The 16,440-nt window shown below is 42.6% G+C and overlaps 1 protein-coding gene across 1 annotated transcript; it reads left to right on the plus strand.

Annotated features, from left to right (window-relative positions):
* The first annotated feature begins 783 nt into the window (after nucleotides 1-783).
* LOC311011503 (spastin-like) lies at nucleotides 784-16,128 on the plus strand. The gene is made up of 17 exons (XM_084006478.1): nucleotides 784-1,199; nucleotides 4,594-4,677; nucleotides 5,240-5,323; nucleotides 5,427-5,501; nucleotides 6,051-6,205; nucleotides 6,998-7,128; nucleotides 7,222-7,315; nucleotides 7,881-7,955; nucleotides 8,418-8,489; nucleotides 9,194-9,269; nucleotides 9,845-9,936; nucleotides 10,013-10,092; nucleotides 11,278-11,320; nucleotides 11,409-11,488; nucleotides 12,723-12,793; nucleotides 13,421-13,461; nucleotides 14,500-16,128. The coding sequence occupies exons 1-17, from the start codon at nucleotides 857-859 to the stop codon at nucleotides 14,623-14,625; spliced, it is 1,722 nt and encodes a 573-aa protein (XP_083862604.1). The 5' UTR covers nucleotides 784-856; the 3' UTR covers nucleotides 14,626-16,128.
* Nucleotides 16,129-16,440: the final 312 nt, after the last annotated feature.

Here is a 16,440-nt window from a genome sequence, read left to right on the forward strand (position 1 = left end):
TCACAACAGTTATGGAGAACAAAGCAAGTGTAAATGACGTGGGGCAGGTCCTGCAAATTGATGTCCATATAGGCCTTTTCAGTGCAGCAAATCTGCCTTTGAGGCGACCAAAAGCACACTTGATGACCATGCATGCCTTACACAAACATAGCCCAAAGTAATCCTTCATCAAGTAAGGCAGCAGAGGGGAGGCTGGGTCACCAAGAAGGAACATTAGTGTGGCCTCCTCGTCGTCAACAATCTACTTCTTCAGAGCAGGGATCCTGCCTGTCTTAAAGTATGAGTTAAGCTTTGAATTAGCAGAAATGTGTGCATCGTGTACACTCCCAGGCCACTTCATCACCACATCCATGAATCTGAACTTGTACTGTAGTCACAGACAGCCTGCACATAAAGGGAACGCTTGCCTTTCCTGTTGATGTAGTCCATGGAGTCGGTTGATGGCTGCTTTTTTTCCATGTGGGTGCCGTCGACGCTCCTAAACACTGTGGCAAGCCATGAGCACGATGGAAGCCCAAAACCAAATCCTCAGGCTCTGCAAAAGGCAGCTTTGCAGTTCAGGAATCAAATGATGTTGAGATGCGCCTGATAGATTTATGGCTGCAGTCAACTCAATCCCAAAATGCTTAATACAGTTTGGAAAGAGGGCAAGGAGGCACTTAATGTTCCGCAAACATCTCAGACACTGGCCTGCTGACAAGGATGCGAGTTGTTGATGAACCTGAAGGTGGCAGCAGCGCATCTCTTTAGATGCCGGCTGCCATAAAACCCCACGGAAGAAGAAGAAGCAGCAGTAGCATCCTACCCTGAACTTGACTGGACGGACCCGGTACGCTATGCCGTGATATGGACGTGGATGAGTTTCTGGAGGTGCAGCAGGCGGACCTGCAGCTCCGCGGGTCCGGCGGAGAGAGTCGTCGCCGCTGACGGCCTGGGGAAGCTGGGCGTGCTGTGGTCCGCCTTCTCCCCGCTGCTGGCCGTGCTGTCCCTGCTCGGGTCGCTTCTCTGCCGGCTGTGGAGCTTCACCACGGCCGCTGTGAGAGCCAAGCCCCGAGGCGCGGAGGGAAACGGCGGCGTGGAGCGGCAGCAGCAGCGGGGCGGCAGCGGGAGTCCGGAGCGAGGCGAGCGGGTCAGGAGCCACCACGGGCGGGCCTTCGAGTTCATCTCTGCGGCGCTGAGAATCGATGAAGACGAGCAAGGTACCAGAGGACCGACCAGCACCGGTCACCAGGAGTGTTTATGGGCCGTCGTAAAAGTGCAATATTACCCATCACAATCTTCAGTTACATTGGTAATCCAAACCACTGCCATTATACAGAGAGACGGCCTTAGTAGTTCACACTGGCAGTTATTAATTCAAATTAAAAAGTAAACTAAGCAGGTCATTGTTATCAATCACCTGTTCAAATGCATTTCTGTTCAATAGCTTACTCGTTTGTGAATATATCGACATCAGACCACCTGTCAGTGTCCATGACATCCTCCTACACAGCTGGTAGTTTGTGGAAACAAGTTTGTATGCTGATCCGTTATTATCCTTATCAGCAAGCCTTTCTCGTCATTCATGATGTGAAATGATGAAGGATATGAATTCTGTCCAAAGCATTCTAATGTGTTGGATAACAGAAATGTCCTGATCCAAACCAGTGAGTGCCCTCTGGTTAAAACCATGTACACCAGTTGACAGATTACAGTTAGGGGAGATTTTGAAAATAGGCCCTGAAAAAGCACCATCAACAATTCTGAAGAAATGTTACTGGTACCCAGGACTAGTGTCCTTGAGTGCTGGGTTTGGGTTGACATCTGGTGCCTTGCAGTTATGTGTGGTGGTTTATTCTGATTCATGGTCCTCTATCTGGAGCGGATCCAGGCTCTGTGACGTACTTTGGGTCGGCTGGTTGGGCAGCATACGTTTGTCCAGAAGAAAGAAAAGCTCTGCTGCACAAATCGGTTTTCAGTTTTTGCACTTTTTCTCTCATCTTTGATTTTTGGTGAAATATTGGATCAATTGAACAGTTGATGAAATAAAACTTTGTGAGAAGCGCTGCTCACAACTTCTAGCCATCTGAAATGAGCGACCTGGTTCCAGGTCTCTCTGCCCTTGTTTCTATCTCCAGTACCTCAGCAGTCATAACACTGTAGAAGTAGCTCTGTTTTTCATTAAGGGCTGATGTTTGATTCCATGGAGGTGGAAGAGAAAATCCTGGATCGTGGTCACTGGTGGTGTTAGGCAGGACAAGTACCTGGTAGGTCAACTCTAAACTCTCGATCCACTGGGTGTTGTTCACTTGCTGCCAGCAGCAGTTGCTACATTTGGCTGCTTCATATATCAGCATGGTTCGTTTGAAGGTCATGAGAAAATTGATCACTTGGTAGAGGAACTGGAACTGGGCAGTAGTCTTTGCGGGTGGATTGGCCGTGGGTGGCTTTAATTTTGAGATCTGTTTAATCGTTGGACTCCAGTATTAAAGGTCAGATGTGATCCAGCGGATCAATAGGCCTGATTGGCAGAGCTGTCCATGTCACACAAATAGAGTTATGCGTGTCCCTCTGGTCAATAATTAATTGGGTCTGGATGTTTTATTATTTACTGTGTCCAGTATTTATGCTAAGCTAACAGTGACCAGAGGTGGTTTGTAGCAAACACAGTTCTGTCTGCAGGAAAACAATTCAGGAAACAATCCAGTCATCATTCATCTGTGTACTTTTTCTGTGGTGTTGTACTTTAACTGTGTTGTTGTATTAAAGTGCCCATATTATGCAAAATTGCCGTGGTTTTCTAACCATAGTACGTGTCCATATTCTGTCTACTAGCCCCCCAGAAATGAGAAACGTCCACCGTCTCCTTCTTTTGCTTGCTCCACCTTCAGAAAGTGTGCTCATACAGTCCCAGGGATGCAAACTGGTCACCTTTCGGCGAAATTCGCCGTTTTTGTTCCGAAAAAGGTCATTTGTGTGATTCATGGAGATCTGCAATAAAAATATTTCGGGGGGGGGGGAGGGCGTCCAAGTAATCGGCGAACGCAAGCTGTCATAAATATTTATTACAAGCTTGTTCGTTTGGCCAACCCGTGTAATCATGTCATCTTCGGGTCTGTAGCTGCCTTGATGCCGTACTAGACAGGAGTGACGTTGGTACGCTTCAAAAACGTCATGGTACAGACACACCAACTCCGGCAGCGACGCAACGGACCGTCGAACGCACCGGCGAGTGGGCAGTTCTGTGTTCAAGTTGGATCAATTGGATAGACGTCCTGCGAAGTGGGCGGGACTTGAGTTTTGCTCTGCCGTTTCCAACATGGCGGCCGGGCCACAAACGATCTCATTTTACAGTTAAACTACACGCTAAAGCATGTTTCTGAAAACATTTGAGGCGGGAAATGTGTAGTGCAGTAACAGAATCTGGATTCATATTTGATCAACACTGCCTAGTTTGATAGTTTGAACGAAGTTTCTGGAGCCGGCGGCATTGCGTTGGACAGACGGCATTTGCATAAAGTTCAATCCATCGAACTTTATGCAAATTCACGTACGGCGACAGGGCAGTCAATTCGACGTGCCGTATCCATCATGCGGAGCTCCTGCTCTACATAGACAATGAATGGGATCCGTTGACTTGACGTCTGCTGCCGGAGTTGGTGTGTCTGTACCATCAGGCTTTCTAACGTAGGCTACCGTGCTAATGTCAGACAGTTCGCTGACATACGCATCGCAAATCACAACCATTTTTGCTGGTTACAATAACGGTGTTATCGGATAGTACAGTGTCTATTTCTCAGGAACCTTTGAAAAATCTAAGCGAGAAAACAACGTTAAATGTACCTACCATACCTTCACATTAAAAAAAAAAACCTAAAATAAATAATGGAAAATCAACGGAGCAAAGGCTTACTCTGATATCGATGTAATGTTAGCGAATGAGGGGTGAGAAGCCCCCTACCTCCCCTTGCTAATATTTATTCCGTTCGTCCAGAGTCAAATCTATTCTTGAGGTTCCAAATATTTTCAAAGCAGTTTGTCTTTCAATGTGAGGAGTCGATCGAGTTATTTTATGTTCCGTCGTTTGAAGCAAACCTTTGAGCCCTGGCATTGGTCTCCCATTATTTATACCTTCACTGGAAGGGAAGTCCATTTTCCAGGCTCTCGCCAGCCCCCTTCAGTGAGGCAGAGGAATAACATTGAAGCATATGCAATATAAATATATATATATGTGTGTGTATATATATATATATATATATATATATTGTGTGTGTATATATATATATATATATATATATATATATATATATATATATATATATTCCGCGAGGGGGTTTGGGTCCTTGTCACCTTTTTCATCCCTGATGAGTTTGCACCCCTGAGTCCAATGGGAGAGTTTCCCTCCATCAGCCCATGTAGACAGAAAACACCTCCCTCAGCTAAGTTGTTGATCTGGGATACAGACAGAAACCAGAAGTATTAGTCGACTGATGTAGCAGCTGGTTCATTAACTGGTTCAAGAAACGTGTCGTTGTGCTCGTTGCCACTCCACAGTTAGTTTGGATGGGTGATGTCAGACTGCATGTTGATTTTCATTGGCTGATGTGTTGTCAGGTGACAAGCAACAGGCAGTGGGCTGGTACCAACGAGGCATCATGGAGCTGGAGAAAGGCATCGCCATCCACATCTCAGGGATTGGTGAGTATCTACTATGGATGGATGGATGGATGGATGGAAATCTAGTGATAGAGAGACTACTGCAAAATGTTCTCTGGTTTTACTATTTCTAGGTATGTGTTAAAGTAAAATTAAAATTTTTGCTTTATTCTATGACAACTGGTCAACATAACAGAAAGATCCAGTGTTTTCAGACCTCGAATAATGCAAAGAAAAGAGTTCAGAAATCAATATTTGAATGATTTTTAATCACGGCCTTCATGCATCTGCAAACTGGAATGGTTGCCACTGTGGTGGTGGACCAGCGGCAGATGAAAGCAGGACTGATAGATGTAGCTCTCCCAAGCAACGGCAAGAAGAAGGAACACGAGAAGCTTGAAAGATACCAGCAGCTAGAAAAGATGTGGCGAGTCAAGGCACCCCCCAAACTGGAACAGTGGATCCGAGATCTGTGTCCAGAAGACCCGCTAAGATCCTGAAGAACCCTCCCAGACCTCTGGTAGAGGACCTGAGCTTCCATGGGCAGAGGGAGTTTTTTCTTCTTCATAATATTTCAGTAAACTTGTGTTTTCCGTGTCTTAAGGAGAGAAATATGAGCGTGACAGACAGCTGCAGAACAAGATGACCACCAACCTGAACGTGACTAGAGACAGACTGGAGTCTTTAGGTAACACAGGCTTTGATGGTCCCACTGTGTCGGGATGTCTCTCTGTGGTCGTGTGTCTCTTCTTGTCTCCTGTGAACATTGTTTTTCTTTTTTTCTCTTGTAGTCGTGGTGCTTTCAGGGTGCAGGCCTCAGACAGACATTTCTAACCCAGCCTTCCACCCGGCCCACCTGTGCTCCGGTATGTCTTCTTTCAGACAAAGCAGGCAGCGTATCTCTTGTCTCTCTGATCTTCTTCTTATTATTATCTTATTTCAGGTCATTACTTGGTAGTTTAATGGTATGTCCCGCCTGTCAGTCCTGTTTCAATGGGAATCCGTCACCACATGGAAGATGGATACTCTGGAAATTACATTTACAAAACAACAATACTGTTTTTAAAATATAGTGTAAATCTAAATGTAGCCACATAAATGTTGGTCTACGAGAGCTAAAGCAGTGACGTTCAGTGCTCAGCGGGAAGCTAGCAGACTAGCGAGGGCTGTCTCTCTTGGCTCCATACATGGTTATCATAAATGCTTTTTAATGGTGTGTGTGTGTGTGTGTGTGTGTGTGTGTGTGTGTGTGTGTGTGTGTGTGTGTGTGTGTGTGTGTGTGTGTGTGTGTGTGTGTGTGTGTGTGTGTGTGTGTGTGTGTGTGTGTGTGTGTGTGTGTGTGTGTGTGTGTGTGTGTGTGTGTGTGTGTGTGTGTGTGTGTGTGTGTGTGTGTGTGTGTGTGTGTGTGTTTTCAGGTGTCTCTAGAAAGAGAGACTCTGTTAATCCAGCTCCATCCAGCCGACCAAAGCACGTCCCAAAGACGTCCTGTTCCTTCTCGTCTTCCTCGGCAGACCTCCATCGCTCCTCCAACGCCTGCTCACAGCGCCCCGCCACCCTCAGGAACACCAAGGTGTGTTTACCTTTAGCTCTGCTGCTCACACGTGAAGCCCATTTTCACCTCGCATAACTTGTGCGAGTGTGACCGCATGTGTACTCGCGGTAGACGCCCTGGGGAGGAGGACTATTGCTGCTTTGTACATGTTGTGAAGTCCTAGATACAACCCAGAATAAACGGTTTAGCTGTGATTCAATAGCAATAATTGGATAAAAAGGATGCTGAAATAACTCCATAATGATGGTGATTTGTATAAAGTCATGCTTTGTTAGGTCTGTCTGCAAGATGACAAGCAACTTTTAAAACGCTGGTTTTCTGAATGGAGTCTGGTTGATGGTGCTAGGCTACGCTAACATTGTAGCTGCTCTATCAACACTCCAAATAAGGTCATCTAGACATAAATAAGACTGACACAGACAGTCTCTGGTTTCTCCACATAGTCTGGTCTGGTCTGTGGACTAATGTGAGCTACTATCTAGACCTCTGGGGGACCACAGACGGACTCTGGTTTCTCCACATAGTCTGGTCTGGTCTCTGGACTAATGTGAGCTACTATCTAGCAGGAGGAGAATCTCGACGCTGATAGGCTTTCAACAGGGTCACACGAAGTTCTTGCAAACGATGCAGATTTAGCATCTTCACGTCATCTTTGCATTGACTTTGTCTGCAGTCGTGTGAGAATCCCCTTGGTGTTGGGTGTTGAACATGCAAGGTCATGTGCACTGAGGGCTGGTTTCTATCTGGACCGTCATTACTTTGTAGCACCACTAGGAGCGCTGCACTGATCAACACAAACACTTCCTGCAGGCGAGAACGAGTCGTCGCAGCGTTCCAGTCGGCTCCCCGACGTCCACGCCGCTGAAGAAGAAACACATGAGGAACCTGAAGAACGTCGACGGCAAGCTGGCCAACCTCATCCTCAACGAGATTGTGGACGGGTGAGAGACGTTTCCAAAATGCACTGTTGATAGATGAGTTGTCCAATCACCAGCTGAGTGCATGTGTCTGTATGTTGACCGTTTGTGTTTCAGCCGCTTATCGGTGAGGTTTGATGACGTCGCCGGTCAGGATTTGGCGAAGCAGGCACTGCAGGAGATCGTCATCCTGCCGGCGGTCAGACCAGAGGTGAGTTCAGGGGTCGACAGTAAAATAAGGCCTAAAATAAAGTATTTATTCAATGACTTTATTAATGTTGTTGACTTTATTCATTATCTTTATACATTTTCTGACATTAATTTCACTGACATTATTAATTTATTCACATAATTAATTTAATTACTTATTTCATTTGAATTTTACGTTGTTTTTTTTTACTTTATTAATTGAATAACTTTATTAATTTAATTAATTATTCTGTTATCTGAATGTATTAATTTAATGACTAATTCATTTTACTGTATATATTTTATTTTGATTATTAGATTTTATTTTCAACTTTATTTATTTAGTTACTGGTTTCAATGATTTATTGACTATTCATTTCATATTATTGAACTCTACTGTCTTTATTCTGTAATTGAACTTATTTTTTTGGCTTCATTAATTTTATTGACTTTATTTATTTCACTGTCTTTATTCTGTTTTTTGAATGTATTTATTTCCCTGCGATGCCAGAAGCTCTCCATTCTGCTGAGTCACTGTTGAGGTCAGCATTTTAAACGTGGTCACAGCAGGTTTTGTTCTTCTCCAGCTCTTTACTGGGCTGCGTTCTCCAGCCAGAGGACTTCTTCTGTTCGGTCCGCCCGGCAATGGCAAGACCATGCTGGTGAGTCTGACAACGTTTTGACTGTTTACCTGTTCATTTCTGTTGCTGCTGCGTTGTTTGATAAATGATTACAACACCAGACAAATACAATTCCATGTTATTGAATCAGCCATCAGAGGAGACGACCAGCTGTTTCATGTCAAACTGAGCTGATACTGAGCTGATGCTGCGTTCATGTCACTTCAGATTTGTCACTTAGTTAAAAACGGCGTTCGCATCAACATTAACACCATCACCAGTGTCTAACACATGAACTATCAGTCATTTAAACTGAATAAAATACGTCGGCTAATCTAGAATTCTATTCCATGTTGTGTATATTCTACAGTTTGATTGACAGATGGTTCATCGTGTGTTGGTTTTACTGTCCCGTAGTTTCTGTGTGTTGGTTCTGTGTAAGGAACCATGCGAAGCGTCGGGTGAGTGTTACTGTACCTTTTTAAGATGATGTCATCCCTTCAGGCTAAAGCTGTAGCAGCCGAGTCCAACGCCACCTTCTTCAACATCAGCGCCGCCAGCTTAACCTCCAAATACGTGAGTAGCTCATAATAGTGATGAAAGGTCAATGAAGCTCTGGTTACCGTGGTAACTGACTCTCTTACAGAGTCAGAGACACTGTTTTGTCTTCTCATTGATTCAGTCTTTATCAAAGCGCATTAATTAAAGGATAGTCTAAAGCTTGTTCACACAAAGTGAAAAAGAGGAGGCGGGGCTTACCTCCATAGACACCAACAATATTTCATCAATCATGACCAAAATAACCACCATTGCTGCTTTGTACATGTCAGATACGCTGGCAAACCTAACCCTGTCTGAGTTCATAACATCATCATAACAGCTGGAGGAACCCAAAATAAACTATTTAGCTGTGATTTAATAGCAATAACCAGATGAAAAGGATGCTGAAGTAACTCCAGAATGATGGTGATCAGTAAAAAGTCTGAAATCTTGTTTTGTTAGGTCTGTCTGCAAGACGACAAGCTGACTCCTTTTAATACCTTTTCTAATAGCCTTTCCCTCTATTCAGCTTCGGGAGATATTACTCTACTGTAACTTTCCATTGATGAAAGGTTATGATGACATAGTAATGATCTGAATGTTGAACATACCGCTCCTTTAATTCAGAATGTATTCAGCGTGCTGATACAGATGATGAGCACAGTGAATACTAATAGGAATAATAATGATAATAATGAACACATGGTGAGAGGGGTGATTGGTGGTGTGTTTCTGTGCAGGTGGGTGAAGGTGAGAAGCTGGTCCGAGCTCTGTTTTCTGTGGCCAGAGAGCAGCAGCCCTCCATCATCTTCATCGGTAACTCGTCTAATCACTCAGTGGTTACACTGTGGGGCCGAGCCCTCCTGGATCGGGTTGGGTATCCATTGGGTTAGCTGATACCGGTGCCTACTCTGTATTATTTAAACGGTTACGGTGCTTAAACGGTATTGAGCTCTGTGGATTTTACATAAAAATGTTATCAATATGACCTTTTTAAAGTCGTTTTTTTTTGCTGTGGTGACTTGTGAGGACATTTTACATTCGATTCAACAGTTTTTCTGGAGGAATATCACCATATTGTTTTTTTCTGGCAGTATCTGCATCTTTCCTGAATTATAGCATGCCCAAGTATACCGTCACATGCCACCGCCACAAGTTGAAGGCGTAACACCAGGGGGTGGCACCGAAATGAGGCACCAAAATGTCCGTTCTTTTTCAGGCTAGTTACTACCGCTTACGGTGCCATACTGGTACTGGGTTTGGACCCAACCCTACTCCTGGAGGCCGGAGAGTTGATGTTAAAACATGTTGGCACGACAATATAAAATACATTCTTAAATGCGTATCAAAACAGAAGTTGAAATGTTAAAGATGGCGTTGTTTGTATCCAGATGAAGTGGACAGTCTGCTGTGTGAACGAAGGGAGGGCGAACACGATGCCAGCCGACGCCTCAAGACCGAGTTCCTCATCCAGTTTGATGGGGTAATTAACTGTGCTGTGGTGTGACGTTAACTGTAGGACTCATCGTCCAACCCTGATGTATGAACGCTGTCTCCAGGTCCAGTCTGCAGCTGAAGACCGGGTGTTGGTGATGGGAGCCACCAACAGGCCTCAGGAGCTGGACGATGCCGTCCTCAGGTCTGGAGCATGTTCATGTTACATTTTTTATTGAGCGTCCTCATCCATGGACAGATCATGAGACACGGAGGTCGTTTTGTGTCTTTTGTGGTTGTTTTCTGTCTCTTTGTGGTTGTTTTCTGTCTCTTTGTGGTTGTTTTCTGTCTCTTTGAGGCTGTTTTCTGTCTCTTTGTGGCTGTTTTCTGTCTCTTTGTGGTTGTTTTCTGTCTCTTTGTGGTTGTTTTCTGTCTCTTTGTAGTTGTTTTCTGTCTCTTTGTGGTTGTTTTCTGTCTCTTTGTAGTTGTTTTCTGTCTCTTTGTGGTTGTTTTCTGTCTCTTTGTGGTTGTTTTCTGTCTCTTTGTAGTTGTTTTCTGTCTCTTTGTGGTTGTTTTCTGTCTCTTTGTAGTTGTTTTCTGTCTCTTTGTGGTTGTTTTCTGTCTCTTTGTAGTTGTTTTCTGTCTCTTTGTGGTTGTTTTCTGTCTCTTTGTAGTTGTTTTCTGTCTCTTTGTGGTTGTTTTCTGTCTCTTTGTGGCTGTTTTCTGTCTCTTTGTGGTTGTTTTCTGTCTCTTTGTGGTTGTTTTCTGTCTCTTTGTGGTTGTTTTCTGTCTCTTTGTGGTTGTTTTCTGTCTCTTTGTAGTTGTTTTCTGTCTCTTTGTGGTTGTTTTCTGTCTCTTTGTGGTTGTTTTCTGTCTCTTTGTAGTTGTTTTCTGTCTCTTTGTAGTTGTTTTCTGTCTCTTTGTGGTTGTTTTCTGTCTCTTTGTAGTTGTTTTCTGTCTCTTTGTGGTTGTTTTCTGTCTCTTTGTAGTTGTTTTCTGTCTCTTTGTGGTTGTTTTCTGTCTCTTTGTAGTTGTTTTCTGTCTCTTTGTGGTTGTTTTCTGTCTCTTTGTAGTTGTTTTCTGTCTCTTTGTAGTTGTTTTCTGTCTCTTTGTGGTTGTTTTCTGTCTCTTTGTAGTTGTTTTCTGTCTCTTTGTGGTTGTTTTCTGTCTCTTTGTAGTTGTTTTCTGTCTCTTTGTAGTTGTTTTCTGTCTCTTTGTAGCTGTTTTGTGTCTCTTTGAGGCTGTTTATCTCTTTCAGTATCGTTAGGATAAACTGCATCTGAACTCTCGTCTGCTCAGATCAAAGATGCAGCTTGTAGTACATTCTCTACATCAGTATCAGTACACAGCAGCCACACTCATCTTTGTTGTTGTTGTTGTTTATTTGCAGGCGTTTTGCTAAACGTGTGTACGTAGCTCTGCCAGTGGAGGAGGTGCGTTCATGCTTCCGTTATTAATATCATGTAACATGTAAATCCGGGGTGGTCCGACTGACTGATCTGAAGCCGCTTTACTTTTCAGACTCGCTTCAAGCTGCTGAAGAACCTGTTGGTGAAACACAGAAACCGGCTAACAGACAGAGAGCTGAGTCAGTTGGCCAGGTCTCTACCTCTTCATTATTTCAGTTGAATGTTAACTATAGATATCACATAAACTCAAGTATAGGGGACATCAGATCACCAGGGGCCCGTTCCAGAAAGCAGGTTAAACAAACTCTGAACCTAACCCTGAACTCTGAGTCAACCAACTCTAAGATGGACAACTCTGAGTTTTCAGTTTCAGAACAGCGGTTCTGAATTAGTTCAGTCAACTCTGAGTATGTAAACTCTGAGTTACGCGCGTGCCTGCCGACTCTATAAAGCCATCATCAATGGAGCTCCGATACTACGATTCACCATGGCAACTGGGAGAGCGTCATTAGATATTACTGAGTGTTTATGTAGAAAACGAGCTCATCCTTAGAAAGCAGAGTAACATAACTGCATCAAAGTAAAGATAGTTGCCGTGGCAGACATTTACGGCCTGACTTAATGGGTATAACGGAATGAAACAGTTGATTGGTCTAAAGGTGATATGTCTTTATTTTCAGCCAAGCAGAGCGACACTGAGGTGTAATGGTTAGCAACGCTGCCTACGGTACAGGCGACAGTTGTTTGACTCCCGTGGTTTACAAAGTAGCGCAATGAACAAATAGTAATTTTCATGTAGGTGTTATCCCCCAGGCACAAAGAGAAAGTGGCTTCAGCTGAAAATTAAGCATAAGAATATTGCACAAATACGTTGACTAAGGCATATTTCACATATTAAACAGTAAATATAAGCAGCTATTTCAACAAAGAAATGTCCTTTTTCAGAAAACTCCCGTCCGCAAAAAAATCTAAAGAGCTCTGCAAAGAATCTGGATTATGTCCGCGATATGAAATGTTGAAAATGTCAGAGAATAAAGTTTAGATATGTGATCGGTAGGAAAAACTGGAATTTCCTCCTAAGTAATCAAAATCCTCTCCTGACATGAAGCCACTTTTATTTCCATATCGATTAGATTGACGAGGAAAAGAAGGCAATTTTTTTCAGAGTTGGTTCAGATTCTGGAAAACGGCGGAGACATGTAGGGAGAAACTCAGGGTTTGTTGAAGCAAACCTGCCAGCGAGCAGGTTAGGTTCACAGAGTCAGTTACTATGGTAACTGACCTAAAGGTTGAGTTACCTCTCTTTCTGGAACGAAAAACTCAGAGTATCCCTCTTCTCAGGGTTAACAAACTCAGAGTTTCAGGAAAACCTGCTTTCTGGATCGGGCCCCTGAATACCTGAACTTCCTGTTTCTGATTGATTTAGAATGACAGAGGGTTACTCCGGCAGTGACCTCACCTCATTGGCTAAAGATGCCTCCTTGGGACCAATCAGAGGTCAGATACAAGCATTTTCAAGTCATTGTTTGTCTTGGATTAATCAGTTGAATTGCCTCCATCTTTTTCTTCTTCTACTGTCTATTTATTTCTTCCAAAAATTGTCTTCACAATGACGATTATAATCACTCCATTTTGCACAGTAGTCTGGTCTGGCTTCACTCAGAATTGGGGACACTTGTCACTGTATTCACAGTTCTGATGTGTTGAAAAATGCTTCTATTGAAACTGTGAAGTGAAGTTTTTCCCACATAGTATTTGTCTGTTCTAAGCAGCGATACCTTGATGAGTCCAGAACTTCACTCTAAAATCTATACGATCATATATATATATATATATATGAAGGAGACAGCAATTTGCTTACAAAGTAAAGCATATATTAGAACAAAAGCATTAAAGCATTCTTATAATGTCCCCAAATTGCAAAAGTCCCAGTTCCGTAAGGAATAATCCACAAATAATAAGAAACGGTTGAAGCAGGTGAGGTGTGTGGAGAAGTTCATGTAAACCACGCAGTCTCACCACTGCCAACCGTCCAGAAGAAAAGGGTCAACAGCGCTTCAGCAACAAGTTTGGTCCGAGGGAAAAGTTATCCAGTAAAAATGATTGTTTGGTGTGTCTCTGCAGAGCTGCTTCCAGATCAGGTGATGAACATGGAGGCCAGCGAGGTGAGTTGAGTGGTTGATTGAAGTGTCAGCCAGGATACAGTAAGAGCCGTGTGAATTCTCTAAAAAGCTATGGGAAGGTGCTTCAATGCTTCCTTTAGCATAGGAAACACTGAACAATCGTCTACCATTTACATTTACATTTAGGTAATTTAGCAGACACTTTTGTCCAAAGTTTTGTTTTGACTTACAATAAGTACATTTGTCAAAAGAAAGAAACCACAACATGAAACAAGTGTTAGGTCCTTGTCTGTAATGCAGTAGCTGTTCAGCAAACATACCTAAAGTGATGGTTCAGAGTAAAATGCACCCTAGGTCATTTCCACCATGACATCCAGCCAAATACCCCCTCGGAAGCATTTTTAGCGATGGTCAACATTGGTCAAGATAGCCGCTATCAGCCGAATGGCTTAGTAATAGCGCGATGGTGCATTCAGTATATCTCGTAAATGTCTCCACTAATAATGCATGGAATGTTACCAAACTTCTGCAGTAGTACACATAGGGTCTGTACTCACAAAACGAGGCATTTTAAAGTTTGTAAGTACACCAGGAGTTTATTTAAAAGAACACTTGCCTGATAGCTTCTATCCTCGGCTGCTAACGCTACCGCAGCACTGAAACTCGCGTGATGTCATCGTTTTTTTTTTTCTATTTATTTGTATATATTTATTTGAACGTGTCGTGAATAAGTAAAAAAAAAAAAAAAACATAACACCATGAAAAATTAAATATAGCAAACTGTCAATAAATAAATACTCATAATCAACATAAACACAAGAACATAACTGAACTTAAATTATCAAATAAACTATTTTAACATCAATTTGAACATGGAAATGAAATTATATGAAACGCCCATGTAAAGATTATCCTTTACATTTCCAGTGATACATATGACAGAAGACAGAACGTTTCAACAATAAACTAACAGATACACATGTTGAATTGAAAGGACAATATTTCCTTCAGTGTTGTAAATAAACAGAAAATCCTGACATGAATGACGTGAATGGTTACTCATCCCGGTTGTCTCCACAGGTGCGAGACATTTGTCTCAGAGACTTTGTGGCGTCTCTGAAGAAGATCAAGAGGAGCGTCTGTCCTCAGACTCTGGAGCTTTACGTCCGCTGGAACCGAGACTACGGAGACACGGCAGCTGTATGAACTTGTTTTAACAACTTAAGCACGATTGTTTCTCAAAAACACAATCCTCTTGTACCTTTTCTGAACTCTTTGTAGCAGGTAAATATAAAATTGTAAGTGACTTTCTCTTTGTTTGATGTGGATCTTTTAACAAGATAGGACTAATGTTGTGATCCCTGTTGGAATTAAAGAGCAACTCCACCACCAATAGCTGAAATCCCATGTGTGAGTGTTTAGTAGTGTTTTTGATTGATTCAGGTCCAAATCTTGACATTTAAGTGCAAAGTGCTTATATTCAACATAGTGTGTTATAAATATACATTTGTGAACTTCAGTTTACATGTACATGCTGTGTGGTAGGAACAGACAATGAAAGGTTGATATTACCAATTTATTTGGGATAAACAATATATTTTTTCAGTATGTATCTTTTTTGCCTTCTCGTCACCCAACAGCAGAGCAAGACCTCCACGTCTGCTTGAATCCACATTGGATCACCTGGTTGATCCCAAAGTGCTTTTGATGCACACCAACTGTCTCTACTTTGCTGCAGTTATGTTGCTCCGCTTTCTAAGGATGAGCTCGTTTTCTCCATAAACACAGTCATACCTCTAACGCTTTCCCGGTTGCCATGGTGATTCGTAGTATCGGAGCCCTATTCATTTGTAATGCTCCCATCAACTAATTCAGAACTGCTGTTCTGGAACCGAACACTCGGTTGCCCATCTCAGAGTTGGTCAACTCAGAGTTCAGGGTTAGGTTCAGAGTTTGTTGAGCCTGCTGTCTGGAATACACCCCTGATTTACAGTGAGCTTAGTTGAGAAATGTGAAAACACAGAAATATGTGTATATTCATAGAAATGTATCAATACATTATGTATACAGTTAATCCTGGTTCATGATTAATTACCTTTTATGTATTAGTGTATTCATTTAATAGTCTATTTTCATTTAAAAAATGAAATATGTTCTCTATCTATTCATGTTTACTATTTACTTATTTCTTTTCTAATACAAATGAATGTCTGTCCTCCATACAGGGACAGAGAGAGAAAGGAAGACAATAGAATAAAGTGCCAATATGCTTGTGGAGACACGAGTGTCCTCCGTGTGTATGTGTCTGTATTTCCACACCTAAAATTATAATTCTATTCTTTGGATGCAAACTAAGAAAAAAAACGTTAACTTTGATGGTCCTTTTTTTTCTGTAAAGCACAATTCTATCGAAATAGAAGTTCTCTGCAGGTTGTTTTGTTTCCAGTTAAATACCTGCAGCCTTCAGCAGCAGTAATCTATTCTATATATACTATAAATCTAGCCTTAAAATGTGCCGTAGGTCATTCTATTCAGAAACAATTTCTGTTATGTTGCTTGAAATCATCACAACGTACCAATAGCAACGTAGACATCAAATGCTCTGACATAAACAAATTTTAAACTATAGGCTCGTTGGAGATGAACTGTGCCTCCCCTGCAGGGCAGTTGCTAGGAATTCTGGGCCCCCTGAAAGAATATCGGTGTGGGCCCCTCTACCCATTCATTGCCACCTACTGGGGGCTGTGTGTGGGCCCTAGCGGGCTGTGGGCCCTTAGATTTGTCATCACCTTTCCCCCCTATACGACGGCACTGCTCCCCTGGAAAGTAGATGAGAGCAGGCGGCAGCAGCAGGAGGCGGAGCCTAAAAGCTGCGTTCCATTCAGACAGTTTTCTAAAAGTTACATCCTGTTAGATGCGATCTGTAGGCTATCTGTAGTTTACGACCACGTTCGCATTTATTTATAATTATTCCTAAATATCTGTGGAAATCAGAATCATTTAGTAATCCTTCTGGAAATT

The sequence above is a fragment of the Eutrigla gurnardus genome (assembly GCF_963514095.1).
Source record: "Eutrigla gurnardus genome assembly, chromosome: 3".
In the NCBI taxonomy this organism is placed as follows: domain Eukaryota; kingdom Metazoa; phylum Chordata; class Actinopteri; order Perciformes; family Triglidae; genus Eutrigla; species Eutrigla gurnardus.

What these genes read in the sequence shown, in the direction of transcription:
- LOC311011503 (XM_084006478.1), top strand. Translation starts at nt 857, where the DNA reads ATGAGTTTCTGGAGGTGCAGCAGGCGGACCTGCAGCTCCGCGGGTCCG. An exon ending in GCCCTCCATCATCTTCATCG is followed by an intron (nt 9,270 to 9,844) that starts GTAACTCGTCTA and finishes GTTTGTATCCAG; the next exon opens with ATGAAGTGGACAGTCTGCTG. An exon ending in GAGCTGAGTCAGTTGGCCAG is followed by an intron (nt 11,489 to 12,722) that starts GTCTCTACCTCT and finishes TGATTGATTTAG; the next exon opens with AATGACAGAGGGTTACTCCG.